At 46.5% G+C, this 17,568-nt stretch overlaps 1 protein-coding gene across 4 annotated transcripts in view; it reads left to right on the top strand.

Moving 5' to 3' along the window:
• The window catches only part of SLC2A9 (solute carrier family 2 member 9), a 724,331-nt gene that overhangs the window by 164,150 nt on the left and 542,613 nt on the right, over positions 1 to 17,568 (top strand). For all 4 annotated transcript variants that reach the window (XM_063923094.1, XM_063923104.1, XM_063923114.1 and 1 more), the window contains one exon: positions 16,554 to 16,699. In XM_063923094.1, coding sequence (XP_063779164.1) covers positions 16,554 to 16,699 — 146 coding nt within the window. The remainder of the gene's footprint in view (positions 1 to 16,553; positions 16,700 to 17,568) is intronic.

Here is a 17,568-nt window from a genome sequence, read left to right on the forward strand (position 1 = left end):
GCCAGTGTGCTGCATCATCTATTATCTATATATAATATTATATATATCTGTCTGACTGCTCAGCTCACACAGCTTATAATTGTGGGGGAGACTGGGGAGCACTACTGCAGTGCCAGTTATAGGTTATAGCAGGAGCCAGGAGTACATAATATATTATATAGTGAGTGACCACCAGACACACAGTGCAGTTTATTTAATATATCCGTTCTCTGCCTGAAAAAAGCGATACACACAGTGACTCAGTCAGTCACATACCATATCTGTGTGCACTGCTCAGGCTCAGGCCAGTGTGCTGCATCATCTATTATCTATATATAATATTATATATATCTGTCTGACTGCTCAGCTCACACAGCTTATAATTGTGGGGGAGACTGGGGAGCACTACTGCAGTGCCAGTTATAGGTTATAGCAGGAGCCAGGAGTACATAATATATTATATAGTGAGTGACCACCAGACACACAGTGCAGTTTATTTAATATATCCGTTCTCTGCCTGAAAAAAGCGATACACACAGTGACTCAGTCAGTCACATACCATATCTGTGTGCACTGCTCAGGCTCAGGCCAGTGTGCTGCATCATCTATTATCTATATATAATATTATATATATCTGTCTGACTGCTCAGCTCACACAGCTTATAATTGTGGGGGAGACTGGGGAGCACTACTGCAGTGCCAGTTATAGGTTATAGCAGGAGCCAGGAGTACATAATATATTATATAGTGAGTGACCACCAGACACACAGTGCAGTTTATTTAATATATCCGTTCTCTGCCTGAAAAAAGCGATACACACAGTAGAGATGAGCGGGTTCGGTTTCTCTGAATCCGAACCCGCCAGAACTTCATGTTTTTTTTCACGGGTCCGAGCGACTCGGATCTTCCCGCCTTGCTCGGTTAACCCGAGCGCGCCCGAACGTCATCATGACGCTGTCGGATTCTCGCGAGGCTCGGATTCTATCGCGAGACTCGGATTCTATATAAGGAGCCGCGCGTCGCCGCCATTTTCACACGTGCATTGAGATTGATAGGGAGAGGACGTGGCTGGCGTCCTCTCCGTTTAGAATAGATTAGAGAGACACTTGATTTACTAATTTTGGGGAGCATTAGGAGTACTCAGTACAGTGCAGAGTTTTGCTGATAGTGACCAGTGACCACCAGTTTTATTTATAATCCGTTCTCTGCCTGAAAAAAGCGATACACAGCACACAGTGACTCAGTCACATACCATATCTGTGTGCACTGCTCAGGCTCAGGCCAGTGTGCTGCATCATCTATTATCTATATATAATATTATATATATCTGTCTGACTGCTCAGCTCACACAGCTTATAATTGTGGGGGAGACTGGGGAGCACTACTGCAGTGCCAGTTATAGGTTATAGCAGGAGCCAGGAGTACATAATATATTATATAGTGAGTGACCACCAGACACACAGTGCAGTTTATTTAATATATCCGTTCTCTGCCTGAAAAAAGCGATACACACAGTGACTCAGTCAGTCACATACCATATCTGTGTGCACTGCTCAGGCTCAGGCCAGTGTGCCGCATCATCTATATATATTATATATCTGTCTGACTGCTCAGCTCACACAGCTTATAATTGTGGGGGAGACTGGGGAGCACTACTGCAGTGCCAGTTATAGGTTATAGCAGGAGCCAGGAGTACATAATATTATATTAAAATTAAACAGTGCACACTTTTGCTGCAGGAGTGCCACTGCCAGTGTGACTAGTGACCAGTGACCTGACCACCAGTATATATAATATTAGTAGTATACTATCTCTTTATCAACCAGTCTATATTAGCAGCAGACACAGTACAGTGCGGTAGTTCACGGCTGTGGCTACCTCTGTGTCGGCACTCGGCAGCCCGTCCATAATTGTATATACCACCTAACCGTGGTTTTTTTTTCTTTCTTTATACATACATACTAGTTACGAGTATACTATCTCTTTATCAACCAGTCTATATATTAGCAGCAGACACAGTACAGTGCGGTAGTTCACGGCTGTGGCTACCTCTGTGTCGGCACTCGGCAGCCCGTCCATAATTGTATATACCACCTAACCGTGGTTTTTTTTTCTTTCTTTATACATACATACTAGTTACGAGTATACTATCTCTTTATCAACCAGTCTATATATTAGCAGCAGACACAGTACAGTGCGGTAGTTCACGGCTGTGGCTACCTCTGTGTCGGCACTCGGCAGCCCGTCCATAATTGTATATACCACCTAACCGTGGTTTTTTTTTCTTTCTTTATACATACATACTAGTTACGAGTATACTATCTCTTTATCAACCAGTCTATATATTAGCAGCAGACACAGTACAGTGCGGTAGTTCACGGCTGTGGCTACCTCTGTGTCGGCACTCGGCAGCCCGTCCATAATTGTATATACCACCTAACCGTGGTTTTTTTTTCTTTCTTTATACATACATACTAGTTACGAGTATACTATCTCTTTATCAACCAGTCTATATATTAGCAGCAGACACAGTACAGTGCGGTAGTTCACGGCTGTGGCTACCTCTGTGTCTGCACTCGGCAGCCCGTCCATAATTGTATATACCACCTAACCGTGGTTTTTTTTTCTTTCTTTATACATACATACTAGTTACGAGTATACTATCTCTTTATCAACCAGTCTATATTAGCAGCAGACACAGTACAGTGCGGTAGTTCACGGCTGTGGCTACCTCTGTGTCGGCACTCGGCAGCCCGTCCATAATTGTATATACCACCTAACCGTGGTTTTTTTTTCTTTCTTTATACATACATACTAGTTACGAGTATACTATCTCTTTATCAACCAGTCTATATATTAGCAGCAGACACAGTACAGTGCGGTAGTTCACGGCTGTGGCTACCTCTGTGTCGGCACTCGGCAGCCCGTCCATAATTGTATATACCACCTAACCGTGGTTTTTCTTTCTTTCTTTATACATACATACTAGTTACGAGTATACTATCTCTTTATCAACCAGTCTATATATTAGCAGCAGACACAGTACAGTGCGGTAGTTCACGGCTGTGGCTACCTCTGTGTCGGCACTCGGCAGCCCGTCCATAATTGTATATACCACCTAACCGTGGTTTTTTTTTCTTTCTTTATACATACATACTAGTTACGAGTATACTATCTCTTTATCAACCAGTCTATATTAGCAGCAGACACAGTACAGTGCGGTAGTTCACGGCTGTGGCTACCTCTGTGTCGGCACTCGGCAGCCCGTCCATAATTGTATATACCACCTAACCGTGGTTTTTTTTTCTTTCTTTATACATACATACTAGTTACGAGTATACTATCTCTTTATCAACCAGTCTATATATTAGCAGCAGACACAGTACAGTGCGGTAGTTCACGGCTGTGGCTACCTCTGTGTCGGCACTCGGCAGCCCGTCCATAATTGTATATACCACCTAACCGTGTTTTTTTTTTCTTTCTTTATACATACATACTAGTTACGAGTATACTATCTCTTTATCAACCAGTCTATATATTAGCAGCAGACACAGTACAGTGCGGTAGTTCACGGCTGTGGCTACCTCTGTGTCGGCACTCGGCAGCCCGTCCATAATTGTATATACCACCTAACCGTGGTTTTTTTTTCTTTCTTTATACATACATACTAGTTACGAGTATACTATCTCTTTATCAACCAGTCTATATTAGCAGCAGACACAGTACAGTGCGGTAGTTCACGGCTGTGGCTACCTCTGTGTCGGCACTCGGCAGCCCGTCCATAATTGTATATACCACCTAACCGTGGTTTTTTTTTCTTTCTTTATACATACATACTAGTTACGAGTATACTATCTCTTTATCAACCAGTCTATATATTAGCAGCAGACACAGTACAGTGCGGTAGTTCACGGCTGTGGCTACCTCTGTGTCGGCACTCGGCAGCCCGTCCATAATTGTATATACCACCTAACCGTGGTTTTTTTTTCTTTCTTTATACATACATACTAGTTACGAGTATACTATCTCTTTATCAACCAGTCTATATATTAGCAGCAGACACAGTACAGTGCGGTAGTTCACGGCTGTGGCTACCTCTGTGTCGGCACTCGGCAGCCCGTCCATAATTGTATACTAGTATCCAATCCATCCATCTCCATTGTTTACCTGAGGTGCCTTTTAGTTGTGCCTATTAAAATATGGAGAACAAAAATGTTGAGGTTCCAAAATTAGGGAAAGATCAAGATCCACTTCCACCTCGTGCTGAAGCTGCTGCCACTAGTCATGGCCGAGACGATGAAATGCCAGCAACGTCGTCTGCCAAGGCCGATGCCCAATGTCATAGTACAGAGCATGTCAAATCCAAAACACCAAATATCAGTAAAAAAAGGACTCCAAAACCTAAAATAAAATTGTCGGAGGAGAAGCGTAAACTTGCCAATATGCCATTTACCACACGGAGTGGCAAGGAACGGCTGAGGCCCTGGCCTATGTTCATGGCTAGTGGTTCAGCTTCACATGAGGATGGAAGCACTCAGCCTCTCGCTAGAAAAATGAAAAGACTCAAGCTGGCAAAAGCAGCACAGCAAAGAACTGTGCATTCTTCGAAATCCCAAATCCACAAGGAGAGTCCAATTGTGTCGGTTGCGATGCCTGACCTTCCCAACACTGGACGTGAAGAGCATGCGCCTTCCACCATTTGCACGCCCCCTGCAAGTGCTGGAAGGAGCACCCGCAGTCCAGTTCCTGATAGTCAGATTGAAGATGTCAGTGTTGAAGTACACCAGGATGAGGAGGATATGGGTGTTGCTGGCGCTGGGGAGGAAATTGACCAGGAGGATTCTGATGGTGAGGTGGTTTGTTTAAGTCAGGCACCCGGGGAGACACCTGTTGTCCGTGGGAGGAATATGGCCGTTGACATGCCAGGTGAAAATACCAAAAAAATCAGCTCTTCGGTGTGGAGGTATTTCACCAGAAATGCGGACAACAGGTGTCAAGCCGTGTGTTCCCTTTGTCAAGCTGTAATAAGTAGGGGTAAGGACGTTAACCACCTCGGAACATCCTCCCTTATACGTCACCTGCAGCGCATTCATAATAAGTCAGTGACAAGTTCAAAAACTTTGGGTGACAGCGGAAGCAGTCCACTGACCAGTAAATCCCTTCCTCTTGTAACCAAGCTCACGCAAACCACCCCACCAACTCCCTCAGTGTCAATTTCCTCCTTCCCCAGGAATGCCAATAGTCCTGCAGGCCATGTCACTGGCAATTCTGACGAGTCCTCTCCTGCCTGGGATTCCTCCGATGCATCCTTGCGTGTAACGCCTACTGCTGCTGGCGCTGCTGTTGTTGCCGCTGGGAGTCGATGGTCATCCCAGAGGGGAAGTCGTAAGCCCACTTGTACTACTTCCAGTAAGCAATTGACTGTTCAACAGTCCTTTGCGAGGAAGATGAAATATCACAGCAGTCATCCTACTGCAAAGCGGATAACTGAGTCCTTGACAACTATGTTGGTGTTAGACGTGCGTCCGGTATCCGCCGTTAGTTCACAGGGAACTAGACAATTTATTGAGGCAGTGTGCCCCCGTTACCAAATACCATCTAGGTTCCACTTCTCTAGGCAGGCGATACCGAGAATGTACACGGACGTCAGAAAAAGACTCACCAGTGTCCTAAAAAATGCAGTTGTACCCAATGTCCACTTAACCACGGACATGTGGACAAGTGGAGCAGGGCAGGGTCAGGACTATATGACTGTGACAGCCCACTGGGTAGATGTATGGACTCCCGCCGCAAGAACAGCAGCGGCGGCACCAGTAGCAGCATCTCGCAAACGCCAACTCTTTCCTAGGCAGGCTACGCTTTGTATCACCGCTTTCCAGAATACGCACACAGCTGAAAACCTCTTACGGCAACTGAGGAAGATCATCGCGGAATGGCTTACCCCAATTGGACTCTCCTGTGGATTTGTGGCATCGGACAACGCCAGCAATATTGTGTGTGCATTAAATATGGGCAAATTCCAGCACGTCCCATGTTTTGCACATACCTTGAATTTGGTGGTGCAGAATTTTTTAAAAAACGACAGGGGCGTGCAAGAGATGCTGTCGGTGGCCAGAAAAATTGCGGGACACTTTCGGCGTACAGGCACCACGTACAGAAGACTGGAGCACCACCAAAAACTACTGAACCTGCCCTGCCATCATCTGAAGCAAGAAGTGGTAACGAGGTGGAATTCAACCCTCTATATGCTTCAGAGGTTGGAGGAACAGCAAAAGGCCATTCAAGCCTATACAATTGAGCACGATATAGTAGGTGGAATGCACCTGTCTCAAGTGCAGTGGAGAATGATTTCAACGTTGTGCAAGGTTCTGATGCCCTTTGAACTTGCCACACGTGAAGTCAGTTCAGACACTGCCAGCCTGAGTCAGGTCATTCCCCTCATCAGGCTTTTGCAGAAGAAGCTGGAGGCATTGAAGAAGGAGCTAAAAGGGAGCGATTCCGCTAGGCATGTGGGACTTGTGGATGCAGCCCTTAATTCGCTTAACAAGGATTCACGGGTGGTCAATCTGTTGAAATCAGAGCACTACATTTTGGCCACCGTGCTCGATCCTAGATTTAAAGCCTACCTTGGATCTCTCTTTCCGGCAGACACAGGTCTGCTGGGGTTGAAAGACCTGCTGGTGACAAAATTGTCAAGTCAAGCGGAACGCGACCTGTCAACATCTCCTCCTTCACATTCTCCCGCAACTGGGGGTGCGAGGAAAAGGCTCAGAATTCCGAGCCCACCCGCTGGCGGTGATGCAGGGCAGTCTGGAGCGACTGCTGATGCTGACATCTGGTCCGGACTGAAGGACCTGACAACGATTACGGACATGTCGTCTACTGTCACTGCATATGATTCTCTCAACATTGATAGAATGGTGGAGGATTATATGAGTGACCGCATCCAAGTAGGCACGTCACACAGTCCGTACTTATACTGGCAGGAAAAAGAGGCAATTTGGAGGCCCTTGCACAAACTGGCTTTATTCTACCTAAGTTGCCCTCCCACAAGTGTGTACTCCGAAAGAGTGTTTAGTGCCGCCGCTCACCTTGTCAGCAATCGGCGTACGAGGTTACATCCAGAAAATGTGGAGAAGATGATGTTCATTAAAATGAATTATAATCAATTCCTCCGCGGAGACATTGACCAGCAGCAATTGCCTCCACAAAGTACACAGGGAGCTGAGATGGTGGATTCCATTGGGGACGAATTGATAATCTGTGAGGAGGGGGATGTACACGGTGATATATCGGAGGGTGAAGATGAGGTGGACATCTTGCCTCTGTAGAGCCAGTTTGTGCAAGGAGAGATTAATTGCTTCTTTTTTGGGGGGGGTCCAAACCAACCCGTCATATCAGTCACAGTCGTGTGGCAGACCCTGTCACTGAAATGATGGGTTGCTTAAAGTGTGCATGTCCTGTTTTGTTTATACAACATAAGGGTGGGTGGGAGGGCCCAAGGACAATTCCATCTTGCACCTCTTTTTTCTTTTCTTTTTCTTTGCATCATGTGCTGATTGGGGAGGGTTTTTTGGAAGGGACATCCTGCGTGACACTGCAGTGCCACTCCTAGATGGGCCCGGTGTTTGTGTCGGCCACTAGGGTCGCTAATCTTACTCACACAGCTACCTCATTGCGCCTCTTTTTTTCTTTGCGTCATGTGCTGTTTGGGGAGGGTTTTTTGGAAGGGACATCCTGCGTGACACTGCAGTGCCACTCCTAGATGGGCCCGGTGTTTGTGTCGGCCACTAGGGTCGCTAATCTTACTCACACAGCTACCTCATTGCGCCTCTTTTTTTCTTTGCGTCATGTGCTGTTTGGGGAGGGTTTTTTGGAAGGGCCATCCTGCGTGACACTGCAGTGCCACTCCTAGATGGGCCCGGTGTTTGTGTCGGCCACTAGGGTCGCTAATCTTACTCACACAGCTACCTCATTGCGCCTCTTTTTTTCTTTGCGTCATGTGCTGTTTGGGGAGGGTTTTTTGGAAGGGACATCCTGCGTGACACTGCAGTGCCACTCCTAGATGGGCCCGGTGTTTGTGTCGGCCACTAGGGTCGCTTATCTTACTCACACAGCGACCTCGGTGCAAATTTTAGGACTAAAAATAATATTGTGAGGTGTGAGGTATTCAGAATAGACTGAAAATGAGTGTAAATTATGGTTTTTGAGGTTAATAATACTTTGGGATCAAAATGACCCCCAAATTCTATGATTTAAGCTGTTTTTTAGTGTTTTTTGAAAAAACACCCGAATCCAAAACACACCCGAATCCGACAAAAAAAATTCGGTGAGGTTTTGCCAAAACGCGTTCGAACCCAAAACACGGCCGCGGAACCGAACCCAAAACACAAAACCCGAAAAATTTCAGGCGCTCATCTCTAACACACAGTGACTCAGTCAGTCACATACCATATCTGTGTGCACTGCTCAGGCTCAGGCCAGTGTGCTGCATCATCTATATATATTATATATCTGTCTGACTGCTCAGCTCACACAGCTTATAATTGTGGGGGAGACTGGGGAGCACTACTGCAGTGCCAGTTATAGGTTATAGCAGGAGCCAGGAGTACATATTATATTAAAATTAAACAGTGCACACTTTTGCTGCAGGAGTGCCACTGCCAGTGTGACTGACCAGTGACCTGACCACACTGACCACCAGTATAGTTAGTAGTATACTTATATTGTGATTGCCTGAAAAAGTTAAACACTCGTCGTGTGACTTCACTTGTGTGTTTTTTTTTTTTTTATTCTATAAAAATAAAACTCATTCTGCTGACAGACAGTGTCCAGCAGGTCCGTCATTATATAATATATAATATATACCTGTCCGGCTGCAGTAGTGATATATATATATTTTTTATATCATTTATCATCCAGTCGCAGCAGACACAGTACGGTAGTTCACGGCTGTGGCTACCTCTGTGTCTCTGCACTCGGCAGGCAGTCCGTCCATAATTGTAATACCACCTAACCGTGGATTTTTTTCATTCTTCTTTATACATACATAGTTACATAGACATCTTCTCTTTATCAACCAGTCTATATTAGCTGCAGACACAGTACAGTACGGTAGTTCACGGCTGTGGCTACCTCTGTGTCTGCACTCGGCAGGCAGTCCGTCCATAATTGTATACCACCTAACCGTGGATTTTTTTCAGTCTTCTTTATACATACATAGTTACATAGACATCTTCTCTTTATCAACCAGTCTATATTAGCTGCAGACACAGTACAGTACGGTAGTTCACGGCTGTGGCTACCTCTGTGTCTGCAGTCGGCAGGCAGTCCATAATTGTATACTAGTATCCATCTCCATTGTTTACCTGAGGTGCCTTTTAGTTGTGCCTATTAAAATATGGAGAACAAAAATGTTGAGGTTCCAAAATTAGGGAAAGATCAAGATCCACTTCCACCTCGTGCTGAAGCTGCTGCCACTAGTCATGGCCGAGACGATGAAATGCCAGCAACGTCGTCTGCCAAGGCCGATGCCCAATGTCATAGTACAGAGCATGTCAAATCCAAAACACCAAATATCAGAAAAAAAAGGACTCCAAAACCTAAAATAAAATTGTCGGAGGAGAAGCGTAAACTTGCCAATATGCCATTTACCACACGGAGTGGCAAGGAACGGCTGAGGCCCTGGCCTATGTTCATGGCTAGTGGTTCAGCTTCACATGAGGATGGAAGCACTCAGCCTCTCGCTAGAAAAATGAAAAGACTCAAGCTGGCAAAAGCAGCACAGCAAAGAACTGTGCATTCTTCGAAATCCCAAATCCACAAGGAGAGTCCAATTGTGTCGGTTGCGATGCCTGACCTTCCCAACACTGGACGTGAAGAGCATGCGCCTTCCACCATTTGCACGCCCCCTGCAAGTGCTGGAAGGAGCACCCGCAGTCCAGTTCCTGATAGTCAGATTGAAGATGTCAGTGTTGAAGTACACCAGGATGAGGAGGATATGGGTGTTGCTGGCGCTGGGGAGGAAATTGACCAGGAGGATTCTGATGGTGAGGTGGTTTGTTTAAGTCAGGCACCCGGGGAGACACCTGTTGTCCGTGGGAGGAATATGGCCGTTGACATGCCAGGTGAAAATACCAAAAAAATCAGCTCTTCGGTGTGGAGGTATTTCACCAGAAATGCGGACAACAGGTGTCAAGCCGTGTGTTCCCTTTGTCAAGCTGTAATAAGTAGGGGTAAGGACGTTAACCACCTCGGAACATCCTCCCTTATACGTCACCTGCAGCGCATTCATAATAAGTCAGTGACAAGTTCAAAAACTTTGGGTGACAGCGGAAGCAGTCCACTGACCAGTAAATCCCTTCCTCTTGTAACCAAGCTCACGCAAACCACCCCACCAACTCCCTCAGTGTCAATTTCCTCCTTCCCCAGGAATGCCAATAGTCCTGCAGGCCATGTCACTGGCAATTCTGACGAGTCCTCTCCTGCCTGGGATTCCTCCGATGCATCCTTGCGTGTAACGCCTACTGCTGCTGGCGCTGCTGTTGTTGCCGCTGGGAGTCGATGGTCATCCCAGAGGGGAAGTCGTAAGCCCACTTGTACTACTTCCAGTAAGCAATTGACTGTTCAACAGTCCTTTGCGAGGAAGATGAAATATCACAGCAGTCATCCTACTGCAAAGCGGATAACTGAGGCCTTGACAACTATGTTGGTGTTAGACGTGCGTCCGGTATCCGCCGTTAGTTCACAGGGAACTAGACAATTTATTGAGGCAGTGTGCCCCCGTTACCAAATACCATCTAGGTTCCACTTCTCTAGGCAGGCGATACCGAGAATGTACACGGACGTCAGAAAAAGACTCACCAGTGTCCTAAAAAATGCAGTTGTACCCAATGTCCACTTAACCACGGACATGTGGACAAGTGGAGCAGGGCAGGGTCAGGACTATATGACTGTGACAGCCCACTGGGTAGATGTATGGACTCCCGCCGCAAGAACAGCAGCGGCGGCACCAGTAGCAGCATCTCGCAAACGCCAACTCTTTCCTAGGCAGGCTACGCTTTGTATCACCGCTTTCCAGAATACGCACACAGCTGAAAACCTCTTACGGCAACTGAGGAAGATCATCGCGGAATGGCTTACCCCAATTGGACTCTCCTGTGGATTTGTGGCATCGGACAACGCCAGCAATATTGTGTGTGCATTAAATATGGGCAAATTCCAGCACGTCCCATGTTTTGCACATACCTTGAATTTGGTGGTGCAGAATTTTTTAAAAAACGACAGGGGCGTGCAAGAGATGCTGTCGGTGGCCAGAAAAATTGCGGGACACTTTCGGCGTACAGGCACCACGTACAGAAGACTGGAGCACCACCAAAAACTACTGAACCTGCCCTGCCATCATCTGAAGCAAGAAGTGGTAACGAGGTGGAATTCAACCCTCTATATGCTTCAGAGGTTGGAGGAGCAGCAAAAGGCCATTCAAGCCTATACAATTGAGCACGATATAGGAGGTGGAATGCACCTGTCTCAAGTGCAGTGGAGAATGATTTCAACGTTGTGCAAGGTTCTGATGCCCTTTGAACTTGCCACACGTGAAGTCAGTTCAGACACTGCCAGCCTGAGTCAGGTCATTCCCCTCATCAGGCTTTTGCAGAAGAAGCTGGAGGCATTGAAGAAGGAGCTAAGAGGGAGCGATTCCGCTAGGCATGTGGGACTTGTGGATGCAGCCCTTAATTCGCTTAACAAGGATTCACGGGTGGTCAATCTGTTGAAATCAGACCACTACATTTTGGCCACCGTGCTCGATCCTAGATTTAAAGCCTACCTTGGATCTCTCTTTCCGGCAGACACAGGTCTGCTGGGGTTGAAAGACCTGCTGGTGACAAAATTGTCAAGTCAAGCGGAACGCGACCTGTCAACATCTCCTCCTTCACATTCTCCCGCAACTGGGGGTGCGAGGAAAAGGCTCAGAATTCCGAGCCCACCCGCTGGCGGTGATGCAGGGCAGTCTGGAGCGACTGCTGATGCTGACATCTGGTCCGGACTGAAGGACCTGACAACGATTACGGACATGTCGTCTACTCTCACTGCATATGATTCTCTCAACATTGATAGAATGGTGGAGGATTATATGAGTGACCGCATCCAAGTAGGCACGTCACACAGTCCGTACTTATACTGGCAGGAAAAAGAGGCAATTTGGAGGCCCTTGCACAAACTGGCTTTATTCTACCTAAGTTGCCCTCCCACAAGTGTGTACTCCGAAAGAGTGTTTAGTGCCGCCGCTCACCTTGTCAGCAATCGGCGTACGAGGTTACATCCAGAAAATGTGGAGAAGATGATGTTCATTAAAATGAATTATAATCAATTCCTCCGCGGAGACATTGACCAGCAGCAATTGCCTCCACAAAGTACACAGGGAGCTGAGATGGTGGATTCCAGTGGGGAAGAATTGATAATCTGTGAGGAGGGGGATGTACACGGTGATATATCGGAGGGTGAAGATGAGGTGGACATCTTGCCTCTGTAGAGCCAGTTTGTGCAAGGAGAGATTAATTGCTTCTTTTTTGGGGGGGGTCCAAACCAACCCGTCATATCAGTCACAGTCGTGTGGCAGACCCTGTCACTGAAATGATGGGTTGGTTAAAGTGTGCATGTCCTGTTTTGTTTATACAACATAAGGGTGGGTGGGAGGGCCCAAGGACAATTCCATCTTGCACCTCTTTTTTCTTTTCTTTTTCTTTGCATCATGTGCTGATTGGGGAGGGTTTTTTGGAAGGGACATCCTGCGTGACACTGCAGTGCCACTCCTAGATGGGCCCGGTGTTTGTGTCGGCCACTAGGGTCGCTAATCTTACTCACACAGTCAGCTACCTCATTGCGCCTCTTTTTTTCTTTGCGTCATGTGCTGTTTGGGGAGGGTTTTTTGGAAGGGACATCCTGCGTGACACTGCAGTGCCACTCCTAGATGGGCCCGGTGTTTGTGTCGGCCACTAGGGTCGCTAATCTTACTCACACAGCTACCTCATTGCGCCTCTTTTTTTCTTTGCGTCATGTGCTGTTTGGGGAGGGTTTTTTGGAAGGGACATCCTGCGTGACACTGCAGTGCCACTCCTAGATGGGCCCGGTGTTTGTGTCGGCCACTAGGGTCGCTAATCTTACTCACACAGCTACCTCATTGCGCCTCTTTTTTTCTTTGCGTCATGTGCTGTTTGGGGAGGGTTTTTTGGAAGGGACATCCTGCGTGACACTGCAGTGCCACTCCTAGATGGGCCCGGTGTTTGTGTCGGCCACTAGGGTCGCTAATCTTACTCACACAGCTACCTCATTGCGCCTCTTTTTTTCTTTGCGTCATGTGCTGTTTGGGGAGGGTTTTTTGGAAGGGCCATCCTGCGTGACACTGCAGTGCCACTCCTAGATGGGCCCGGTGTTTGTGTCGGCCACTAGGGTCGCTAATCTTACTCACACAGCTACCTCATTGCGCCTCTTTTTTTCTTTGCGTCATGTGCTGTTTGGGGAGGGTTTTTTGGAAGGGACATCCTGCGTGACACTGCAGTGCCACTCCTAGATGGGCCCGGTGTTTGTGTCGGCCACTAGGGTCGCTTATCTTACTCACACAGCGACCTCGGTGCAAATTTTAGGACTAAAAATAATATTGTGAGGTGTGAGGTATTCAGAATAGACTGAAAATGAGTGTAAATTATGGTTTTTGAGGTTAATAATACTTTGGGATCAAAATGACCCCCAAATTCTATGATTTAAGCTGTTTTTTAGTGTTTTTTGAAAAAAACACCCGAATCCAAAACACACCCGAATCCGACAAAAAAAATTCGGTGAGGTTTTGCCAAAACGCGTTCGAACCCAAAACACGGCCGCGGAACCGAACCCAAAACCAAAACACAAAACCCGAAAAATTTCAGGCGCTCATCTCTATAAACATGCGCTGTCAATCGATAATCATTCGGCTTGTGAATTCGCACAACCGCAATCATGTCTGAATAACCCCCTATATCGTTTGTCAAGGTGTGCCAGGGAGCTACCGGGGAGTTCAAGGGAAATCTTTAAGGACATCACTCATTTGCAAGTCATTCTAGTGTGTACCCAGCATTAGTGCTGAGTATTAATAAATAGACTCGGCAGTCTTTGGCTAACTGTCTCCAAATAGACAGTGCGTATGAGTCAGAACGGATGGTGTAATGGTTAGCATTACTGCCTAACAGCCTTAGGGTGTGGAGTTTGTATATTCTCCCCGTGCTTGTGTGGGTTTCCTCCGGGTACTCCGGTTTCTTCCCACAATCCAAAAATATACTGGTAGGTTAATTGGTTTCTAACAAAATTAACCCTAGCAAGAATGTGTGTGCATATGGTAAGGAATATAGACTGTAAGCTACACTGATGTGAATGGCCAAATAGTCTCTGTAAAGTACTGATGTGTGCGCTATATAAATAAAATAACTGATAATAATAATTAATAAGAGTCACTAGCGTAAATAACAAAGACTGTGCTGTATATGACCTTGCTGAGGAAACACTACAAGTTTTAGGTACGGCTACATAGAATTATTTATAGAAATATTTTGCTGAGGACTTTTTCTTTTTCCAAGACCCATAGTAGCCGATTATTTTTACACTCAACTTTAGCTATATAAATACTTTTCTTGTAAATGGCTAATACAGTTGTGTCCTGATACACTGTGGCTTCAGTCATGACAAACTTGGCCGGACAGAGCATCATATTCGCTCAAAATGTGCGTCTTCAATAATACAACTGGAAGCAACAGAACTACTCTGCTAGATTACACTGATCAATTTCATGTGTGTCATTTGTACATCTGTATCCGGTCTGTAGATCTACACTAAAAAGGTCTACAGTCAATAGGTCAACCACTAATGGTCGACATGCATTAGAACGACATGGTCATAGGCAGGGCTAAAAGTGATCCTGGTGAGTTGGTGGAACCCTTGGAGGAGGACCATGGAGGCACCAGGACCTGAGGAAGGAGTAGCTGGCTGCAGCTCATCAGCAACACTAGTGCCGCCTGTATCATCAATTGACGCAGATGATGGGGTGGTCTTTTCTGTTGGAATTACTGTGCAGGGCAATGGAGGTTGCCCATTACAGGTGGTGGAACTCAGTTCCACCTCGTCCCCCCCCCCCCCCCCACACACACACTTTAACCCCTGGTCATAGGACAACATTTAAATGGTAGACAGATCAAAGGGGCAACAGGTCCAAAAAGTCAACATGACAAAGTTTGTTTTTATTCCAGTTTTTTTTTACTTTTTCATACATGTGGACTACTAGTGGGAATAGTAACCATACGAGAAGATTTCTTGCCATGCAAGGGGGCACGGTAAACTAATAGGGCTTTTTTTTGTGGCAGAGAAGTGACACCCAAAAAACAAAACAAAAATTGTGTTATCCTTTTTTGTGGCAACCATTTCCATGTCGACCTTTTGAACCTATCAACCTTTTCTACTGTCTACCTATTCCATGTTGACCTTTTGACCTTGTCGACCTTTTGACCCTATCAACCTAATACATGTCAACCAGTGGTCGACCTATTGACTATAGACCTTTTTAGTGTAGATCTAATGATCTACACCAATGCGACTGAGTCTGAATCTGCGTACGAAGTGCTATGATGCAACGGCTGCAGCTTTTTCTCACGTCAAGTTCCGTTGTGCTTCATATGCGACTTTGAATGTGTTTAAAAATAATTCCTATGCAGTTGAAGTCACAGCCTGGCGTCTCTGGTAAACTGTAAGTGGTGTTTTGCTGCATCTGCAATGCAAATAAGTCACAAAATGTAAACAAAAAGGACTGTATGCTGCTCGTTCCTGAGCATCTCACTGAGCCAGGCGTCTCACATCATATGGCATATTGAGACTAGTTGTATGAGAACACATCTGTATCATTATGAACAGGGCCGGTTCTAGCCCTTGTGGCGCCCTGGGCAAAAATAGGGGTGTGGCTTCATAAAGGGGCATGGTCAGGTATGCCCCCTGTAGAGTTGTGCCCTCGTTTGTGCCCCCTGTAGACTTGTGCCCCCGTTTGTACCACTTACAAAACAAAACAAAAATTAATTAATTAATACTCACCATCCCCGCTCCTGATTCCCGACCGCTGCTTACCTCCATCTCCATCTCCGGCCGCCGGTGCCGCTCCTCTGATCTATGGGAGAGACGTCATGACGTCTCTCCCATAGCACAGCATAGACTCTAGAGGTCAATTATGACCCCTAGTGTCTATGTGCCGCTCCCACACTGCCGTGCAGCGCATTGCGCACCACACAGCTGTGACAGCACAGCACAGGGGGGCACCATCAGTAGCGGATCTTGCTACGGCGGCGGCGCCCTCCGGAAGGCGGCGCCCCGGGCAAAAATCCCATGTGCCCGTAGCAAGATCCGCTACTGATTATGAATGGAAATTATTTAGAATGATGTATACCCCTATTTTGCTATCACATTGTGAATCTGTTTTACCATATATGGTACATTTGTTGTTATAATAATAGTAGATACTATAGAAGAGAACTTTTTCTGAAAACTCATTTTTCATTTTGCTCCAGGAATAGCTCTCAGCACTCTCCCTATGTATCTTAATGAGATTTCACCAAAGAGAATCCGAGGGTCGCTGGGTCAGATCACTGCAATACTGATTTGTGTGGGAGTCTTCACTGGTCAAGTGTTGGGTCTGCCAGAGATATTTGGACAGGTAAGAAATGTGACTAATGATTTTGTCTAGGAACTTAGGGCCTGATTCAGAGATGGACGCAAACCGATGTTCCACGGAACTGAGCGATTATCGGCAGACTACGCATGTGCTGCGATCACTTTGCGCATGCATCAAGGTGCTGCTGCAAACCCACATGCAAAGAGAATTTCATTGCAAAGTGATTGACAGTAAGTGACTGGGGGTGTTAACTGGGAGTGGCAGCAAAAATGCAGGAGTGTTATGGCCATTATCGGGGCGTGTATCTGATGTGAACTACGACCTCTAACGTACAAAAACATGGTGGCTACTGCCGAGTCCAGTCTGCGCAGCCATAGGGCTACACTTAAGCCCAATGGGGGTCATTCCGAGTTGATTGCTAGCTGAAAATGTTTGCTGCACAGCGATGATGCAAAAAAACGGCACTTCTGCGCATGTGTATGTGGCGCAATGCACACGCGTAACGTACTTTCACAACGGCCGATGTCGTTTTACACAAGGTCTAGCAAAACTTTTCAGTCGCACTGCTAGCCGCAGAGTGATTGACAGGAAGGGGCGTTTCTGGGTGTCAACTGACCGTTTTCAGGAAAAATGCAGGCGTGGCAGGGCGTGTTTGTGACGTCAAATCCGGAACTGAATGGTCTGAAGTGATCGCAAGCGCTGAGTAGGTCTGGAGCTACTCTAAAACTGCAAAAAAAAAATTGTAGTCGCTCTGTGATCCTTTCGTTCGCACTTCTGCTAAGCTAAAATACACTCCCAGGGGGCGGCGGCATAGCGTTTGCACGACTGCTAAAAACTGCTAGCGAGCGATCAACTCTGAATGACCCCCCAATGTTCCTTGTTCTTGCATATAGGCTGTGTATGTGTACGCA

Source organism: Pseudophryne corroboree, chromosome 1 (assembly GCF_028390025.1).
Source record: "Pseudophryne corroboree isolate aPseCor3 chromosome 1, aPseCor3.hap2, whole genome shotgun sequence".
Lineage (NCBI taxonomy): Eukaryota > Metazoa > Chordata > Amphibia > Anura > Myobatrachidae > Pseudophryne > Pseudophryne corroboree.